Raw genomic sequence first — 7807 nt, 5'->3', positions numbered from 1 at the left:
ACCACTCATGCACAGATAAGCATGTCGCTGGGCACCGCGCAGCAGGGGTCAGTTTGCTTCTCAGAACGTGCTCTCACGCTCTGCCCGCTGTGACTTGGTAGTGTCCCGGAGTCTCCCTTTCGGGGTGGCTGTCGGGGCCACTTTAGTGCCGTCCGGGCTGATTTAGTGTGAGAAGCTGATGCTCTACTCTGGTGTGGCCGGAGGCCTGGCTTTAGCGGGGTGCACCATTTCCGAAGTGCTGGAACCTGACCCTCCTCACGCCTGCCTTGGCCTTGAAGATTTGGTCTGATGTGTGACAGGCCCTGAGTAATGGTGTGTTTCTCCGTGGTGTTTTGCAGATTCTCCGTGAGCCGCCCCTGCGGGCACACCACAGCTACCGGGGGCCACCTGCCCGACTGCCCCCCACTCCGTCAGCGGGGCCCCCGATGGCAGTGGGCACCTCCCCTTGAAACCTGCCAAGCTGGACGCCACAGCCCTGCACGACCACACCTCGGCCAGCTCCTCGACCCTCTCCGAGGCCTGCAGCCATGAGGTCCCAGCCTGCGGCCCCGGCATCCCTGAAGAGTGCTATGTGAGCGAGGCTGCGGAAGATGCTCCCAGCTGCAGGGACCTCCGGGATGCCTGCACCATCACCGGTAGGCTGGCGTCTCTGCCGGGCAAGGGGAGGGGGCTCTGACCACAAGGCTGGGACGGGAGGCAGCCACAGGCAAGGTCTCCATGCTGCTGGAGCCAGATAACTGCCGGAAGCAGCTTGTGGGGAAGGAGGGTTTCTTTTGGCTCACAGTTCTGAGGGCACAGTCCGCCACAGTGGAGAAGGCTCAGTGCAGGGTTGTGAGGCAGCTGGTCACGTCGCATCCACAGCTGGCAAGGAGGGAAGTGGACACCGGTGCTCAGCTCACCCTTTCCTTTCTGTTTAGCCCACGGGATAGCACTGCCCGCTTTCACGGTTGGTTTCCCCGTCTGCGTTAACACAGTTGAGGAACTTCCTCGCAGACAAGTCCAGAGGTTTGCGTCTAAATGACGCTAGAGTCAAGGTGCCCACACAAACCACCTCAGGGAGGGCGCAGTCAGCACAGCACAGGTCCGGGGTCAGCCTTCCCTCCAGAGCCTGCTTCACCTGTGTCGTCCTGCGGCTTGGGTCAGCACGTGCTCTTGCTGCTCTCCTTGGGGCCCCACCCCTCTCACTTGTCTGCTGCCTGAGGGCGCAGGGCTGGAAGCGCCCCCATAGGGCATGATCCATCTTTCTTCTCACGGCAGGAGCATGCTGGGAACTCCTTAGGAGGATCCCATGCAGGTCCCTGCTCCTGTCTCTGCGGAGCAGCTCCAGTTCCTGCAAGAGCTTGAGTACAGGCAGGGAAAGTGGCTTCGCCCCATCAGGCTTTGGGGGCCTCTAAAGGTCTCAGATAGAATCCCCCATGCCCTCTACTCTGGGGACATGGGCCTCCCTGTGGGGACTCCTTTCCAGTCTGAGAGCATAGTGGGAGGTGTCTTCCCATCTGAGTCTGAGTGGGGAAGTGGCGTCCAGAGGGGCTGTGTGTTCTTTCACGCTGGGAAGGCAGCTGACTGGGGAGGGGAGAATGGGAAGAGGTTGGCTGCCCAGTGAGGCAGGACACACAGGACTCACAGGAGGGCGTCAGGGAGCGTCTGCTCTGTGCTCTGGAGAGGAAAAGGCAAGGGAGACCAGGACACTCTGAACACCGGAGCTGGGCTTCCAGCGCTGACTCTGCCAGTGAGATCCCGGGAACCTCAGGCTGTCCAACCAGTTTCACCTTTTCAAAGCCTGCAACTGAGGGCAAAGAAAAGGCAGAGAGATTCTGAAGCTTCCAGCCCCGTGGGGTGCAGAAACCCGAGGCTTTTTGTTGGGATGCCCTTAGCAAGCCCCAGGGGACCGCTAAGAGCCACAGTTCACAGCCGTGATGCCCAGCTGAGGCTCCATACACAGCCATGCCAGTTCAGGCACCACGGGTCCTGCTGGGTATCCAGCCCCTGCAGTCCTTATCAGGGCGACCAAACGCAGACACATTCTCTGGGAGACCTTGGATAGGCCTGGGAGCACTGTGGGTTCTGAGGGCGCTGCCAAGCTCCGCCCTCTCTTCCCAGGGAGTCCTAGAAGAACAGTGGCTTTCTGTTCTGCTCTACATTTTAGGCAAAGCTGGCTGCCCGTCACAAAGGCTTCTGTCCCCGCCCCCCTCCCCCCACCCTGGAGAGGTGTCGTGTTGTGGGTGCGCCGTTTTCTGTTTGGGGTGGTTTCATAAGATGAGGTGATAGTGCTCCCAGGCCGCCAGGGTTACGTAACCCGCTGGGTCCCGGGCAGTGCGGGATCTTCAGCTCTGCCCCGACAAGCAAACTCGGGAAACTGCTGAGGAAGGCACAGAGCCTCGGCCAGGCCTGCATGGAGGCCCGCTCCTTCTCCGAGTCCTCCCTGGCGTTTGTGTCTGCCCATGGCACTGGCCTTTCAGCTCAGGCAGCCCTCCAGGGCCCAGCCTCTGCCAGGACTCGGCCACATGCTGGCTGGGACAGACTCATGTGGTGAGTTCGTGGGAATGGCTGCCGGAAAGCTGCTTTGTGGCATGGCCAGAAGGGAGGCAGGAGCAGAGGGGCCGAAGTTCCACCCTGGCTCTGAGCTGCGGTCAGCTTGCTGGGCACTTGAGGAATCACCAGGTTGGATGATGGGCAGGAGGAGGGCAGCGGAGGGGGAGCCGGAAGCTGCTTAGCCCCACACCGCCTTACTGGGCTCAGGGGAGACCAGGTGCAAGGTAGAGGGCTGATTTGCTGGTCCAGGCAGGTCTGTCTCTAACGCCCCTGCTCCTGGATTTGTATGGTCTGCTGCCCCCTCTTCCTTTTCCTGTTCCCTTCCTTCTCCTCTTCCTTCTTCTGTTCCTCTTCCTTCTCCTATTCCTCTTCCTTCTCCTCCTCCTCTTCCCTCTCCTGTTCCTCTTCCTCCTCTTTTTTCAGTACTGAGAAGCCTGCTTTGTAGATAAGAGCTCTACCAGGGAGCTACCTCCCTAGCCCACGTCCCACGCTTAAACATTTTTATCTCGTGATAGGGTGTCCATAATGCATGCAGGCTGATCTTGAACTCACTCTAGCTGGGGCCTGCCTTCAGTTTATGGTCCCTTTGCCTCAGTCTCTGCATTTAATTGGTCTTTATCGTACTTTCCTAGAGCCCAGATTAGTGTAGGTGAGCAGGGATCTCTCAGATGTGAAGAACAGAACTACCCAGCCTCCCCCTTCCCCCACGTTCTTGTCCTCTTTGCCCCGAGCTTGGCTCTGAGATTGCAGTCCCCACACCCCTGACAGGAGCCTTATGTCGGCCTGCTCCGGCTTGTTGCAGGCTTCTCACTGCCTGAGTGGATCAGACTGGAGTCTGACAGTGGGGTGACCCATCAGGTTTCCTGTCTGCACTCCACGCTGAGTGCTGAGAGGTGCGGCTCTTCCCCCTGCCCCCTGCAGCCTCAGGCTGGCAGACCTCTGAACCTGCCGTGAGCCCCCAGATGCTCAGGACCCGCTTCTTGGTGCGGCATCTGTTAATTCCTGGGGTTTCTCATTAGGGGCCGGTGCTGCTCAAAGCTTGGAGGTGAGCATGGGTGTGTGGAGCAGCTGAAAACAAGCAAGAACTCCTCAGGAAGTGGACGCTCCTGGCATGTGTCCTGCCTGAGGGAGCCCGAGAGTGGTCTGAGACGCCTCAGGCAGGAAAGCTCAGTGAGCTGTGAATTCAGTCCCGAGAACCCACATCTAAATCTGACCTGTTTCCTCAGCACTGGGGAGGCAGAGACAGGAGTATCCCAGGGCCTGCTGCCCGCATAGATGAATTGCTGAGTCCCAGGCCAGTGAGAGGCCCTCTCTCAAAAGCCACGGTGGAGAGCAATTGAGAAAAGACACAGGCTGACTTCAGGCCATCATGGGAACATGTGCACAGATGCATGTTTACACAAACACACACACACACACACACACACACACACACACACACACACACACACGTACGAACACAGTGAAACAAAACAGCTCCAAATCCAGCCCCCTTACCCTAAAGCAGCCATGAGGAACTTGTCCTTTATCACCAAATGTGTCATCTTACCCTCCTGACTCGCTCAAAGGAAACACCGTGGCCTCCCTGCTCATCTCATTAACGTAGCTCGGGCATTGCCTGGCAATTCTACACGTTTATTTTTTAACGCTTCCCTTTGGAAACTAGCGTTAGATGATACTTACCTGGCCGAGAAGACAGCAGGAAGGAAGGGACGGGGAGTGTCTCTTGTGGATACAATGAGAAACTGCAGTCCAGAATCTCAGGGATCCCTAGGGTTTCCTAAAGTCATAAGTTAGGGGTCTCTGCCCTTCCCCTCCGTGGAGCTCCTGGCCTGACAGCTGTTAGGCTCTGCGGGTGGAAGGACAGAGACACTGAGGTCTGCTCACACCGAAGCTGGTCTCTGCAAGCGCAGAGCACTCCTGTCCCAGGGCCACCGGCTCCCGTCCGTCCTCTCGCTTGCGTGGTGGGCAGGGTGCTTACCACATAAAGAAGATTTTTAAAGTCACATCTTATGTCGTGTATGTATGTGTATGAGCACATGTGTGGCCAGAGGACTTGTGGGGTCAGTTCTCATTCCCCGTGTGGGTCCCAGGGATTGAACTCAGGCTGCCAGGCTTGTCAGCAGGCCTTGTTCTCCAGTCGTCTGGCTGACCCACGAATCAGAGTCTTGTCCCATAACTGGGGCTGCTGTGTTTTTATGTTCCTCCTAGCTGGTTTTACCTCAGAAACAGGCTTGCAGTGTAGCCAGCGGTGCCACTGTTACGGTCTTCCCCCACCTCGAGCCATGTGGGAGGTAAGCAGCAGGTTATAGTGGAGGGAGGTTAAGTCGGGAGCCAGGCCTGGCCTTCAGCTCTGGCGCCTGCTTCTTCCTACTCAGCAGGACTGTTCCTCTTTGGGCCTGTGCCTGGGACTGAGGGAGGGGGTGCAAGGTGCCCCAGGCCACAAGAGAGAGCACTCAGAACAGACCAGGTTGACATTCGGGTTTCTGTGTCAGAGCCCGGAGGTCACGGGGTCACCTCCATAGCCAGGGGACTCATGGCCAACCGTGATGGCGTGTGCCTGGTGAGGGCATCACACGGACAGCCGAGGTCACCATGGACCTTTTCAGAAGCCCACAGCCATCAGTCAGACAGCGTGACAGCCTTTGGAAGTGTGTTTACCATTCTTCTCATCCGCAGATGAGGAGACTGAGGCACAGGACTCAGGCTCTGCTTCTTTGCTGTTCAGGTTTTCTGCACTGGGACTCACAGGGCAGCAAGTCGCTTTCAGTGACTCGTGCATAGGAGCCCGGAGCATCGCAGGGCCGCCCTTCGCCAGCTGCGCGAGCAGTTCCTGCTTTGCTTTTGCGCTGGGTATGAAGGAAGGGGCTGTGACTCAGCTCGCTGCTTTCCGGCCGCCTGGCAGGTGGGAGCGCTGTGCAGCGTTCTGTCCCATCCTTGTAGAACCGTAGACACACTGTTGCCGTTACAGCCGGTCCTGGTTCCTGTAGCCCCGGAGCTGCCTCATGTAAAACGCGTGCAGCAGAAAAAGCGCACGCCTGGGAGTGAGTCCCCACCACAGCAGGTGTGTGGCCCGCTAGCTCAGTGGTTCTCAACCCGTGGGTCCCCTCTGGCACACTCTGATCCCCCCAAAATGTTTACATTATGATTCACAGCAAAACCGCAGATGTGAAGTAGCAATGAATGTAATTGCATGGTTGGGGGTCACACAGCACGCGGAGCCAAAGCGCTGGGAAGGCTGAGGACCTCTGCTCCAGCCTTCCTGTCCTCAGGAAGTCCCGCTGCAGCCTGTCGCCTCTCCGACATGCAGCTGTCTGTTGACCTTTCCCCGAGCAAGCTCACGTCAGTCAGTGACCTGTCACTCCTACCTCCGTAGCTACCGTTGATCTCACTAGTTCCCTGCCGTGGGCATGTGGCTGCTTGCAGCTTTGCACATCCGTCCTCGGGGCCTGGGTGATCACGTGTCCACCCGGCCACTGTCTGAGTGGGATTGCCAGAGTCGTGTATGAGTTTTGGTGGGCGTTGACAGAGAGGTTGTGGTTTTCGTCTGTCCATGCTTTTATCAGGCTGCCTGCCACTCACACGTGGGTTACTGCTGTTCTGGGATGGAATACTCTTCACCCCCTTCCTTCCTGCACGGTGTGTGAGCCGCGCTTGCGAGCCGCGCTTGTGAGCGCATCCAGCGCGGCCTCCACAGGAGGCTCAGGACGCCAGTGCCCACTTAATGAGCTTCTGTATCGCTACAGCGCTGTGTTCAACCTGCTCACTGTCACCTGCTTCCTCTCTGTCTCCTCGTCTGCCTGCCTCTTCTGCCTGCCTCTTCTCTGTCCTTCTGTCACTTCTCTGTCTGACTGTCAGTTTGTCTGTCTGCCTGGAGGAAGATCCTGGTAGGCACTGCTGGGCTGAAGGAGGTGGAGGGCAGGAGGGCCTCTGGCTGGCAGAGCTGCTTCATGCTTGGCTCTGCAGCAGACCCCATGGGCCCCTTCCCAGCTCCTGTCCCCCGTGGTGACACTAGCTGGATCCCAAGGCCAGCTGCTTTGAATTCTGAGTGGCACTTTTGGCCTTTGTCCTCAGCACATCTGAGAAACGTGTTTAAGCCCCACCCAATAGCAACTGCTCCCTGGCCCCCTTCACTTCCTGGGAGAAGTGTTCTTCCAGAGGCTCTCCTCTTCCTGTGGCCCCGCCGAGAACAGCCCAGAGAACAGCCATGGAGGGGACGGGGGGGGGGGGGTCACAGGATGACCGGGAGGGAGTGGCTGGGGCGTGGCTGGACAGTAGCGTCCTCAGCTGTGGGGAGGGCCGGATTTCCCTCCCCTGCCCTTCCCTGCCCCTCCCTCTCTCCCTTCTGTTCTCCCTGGCAGCCATTGGGTAAACTCTGGTAACTCCTGGTCAGCCCCCCCCCCCCCTTTTAATAAGTGTACAGACTGATCTCATTTCATATCGATTTTAAGGCTTTTGTGAGTCTGATATATGTGGGAACGCTGGCTGGCTGTTCTTTGGGGAGCTAGCATTTTCTCAGAGCTGCTTGCCTCACTTCTCACAGGAATGCTTGTCAGTGTTCCCAGGGGAGGGCTGCAGGGCCTGGTGAGCACAGACATAAGCTCGGACTGTCTCCACTGCTGTTGAGCGTGTACAGTGGTCCAGGCTGTGGCCTTGCTGTTCACCCTAGGCCAGCGTCTACTCCCAGCCTGTTCACCAGCTCTAAAGCAGCCGTGATGGTGGCTTCCTGGGGTTTCCGTGTCACTGGTGTGTAGGGATGTGGTGTGGTGTTCAGTGACCGCTGGCGAAGGGTTTATGTCTGGCGCAGCCCAGCACCCAGCTCCCAGCCTCGCTGGCTCACTAGCCCGCCTCCCTGCACTTCACTGGCTGCCAGGCTTGACAGGAAGCCCAGCTTCTGCCCTGCACCAAGGGACAGAGCCCGGTCTCCTCAGGTTCCAGACCCCTTATGTAAACGAAGCAGCTTCTTGATTTGGCCTTGAGACTCCACAGAAGTGTCTCTGAAGCAGATGGGGTTGCCGGCATGGTTTTGGGTCTCACTCTGAAAGTGAGCGGCAGCAGCCGCAGCAGGGCCTTGGGGCACTGTTTACAGAGGGGCCCCCGGGCAGCCCTTGGCAGCTCTTCCCCTCTCCCTGGACTTCTCTGCAACTCCTAAGCTCCTCCTTCCCTGCCCTCCTGCCCATTTCTGTTCCTCTTCCTCCTGCCCCCCCCCCCCAGCCTCTCTTAGAGTGCAGGCCACGACTTCCCAGAGCTCAGGGAGAGTCTGGGGGTGCCTTTA

The 7807-nt window shown here is 58.4% G+C and overlaps 1 protein-coding gene across 4 annotated transcripts in view; it reads left to right on the top strand.

Moving 5' to 3' along the window:
- Positions 1–396: 396 nt before the first annotated feature.
- Positions 397–7807, top strand: part of Trak1 (trafficking kinesin protein 1) — a 95352-nt gene continuing 87941 nt past the window's right edge. The window contains exon 1 of one of the 4 annotated variants that reach the window (XM_021647415.2): positions 397–635. Coding sequence is in view for 2 of the 4 variants with exons in the window: in XM_021647407.2 (XP_021503082.1) it covers positions 2442–2529 (88 nt within the window). In the remaining 2 variants the exon portion in view is untranslated. Of the gene's footprint in view, positions 636–2330; positions 2530–7807 lie in introns of those variants that run through there. The other 3 variants (XM_021647412.2, XM_021647407.2, XM_021647405.2) reach the window with 3 other exon arrangements.

This window comes from Meriones unguiculatus, chromosome 6, assembly GCF_030254825.1.
Source record: "Meriones unguiculatus strain TT.TT164.6M chromosome 6, Bangor_MerUng_6.1, whole genome shotgun sequence".
In the NCBI taxonomy this organism is placed as follows: Eukaryota; Metazoa; Chordata; class Mammalia; order Rodentia; family Muridae; genus Meriones; species Meriones unguiculatus.
The sequence above is the reverse complement of the archived record's forward strand: the minus strand, read 5'-3'. Positions and strand labels throughout refer to the sequence as shown.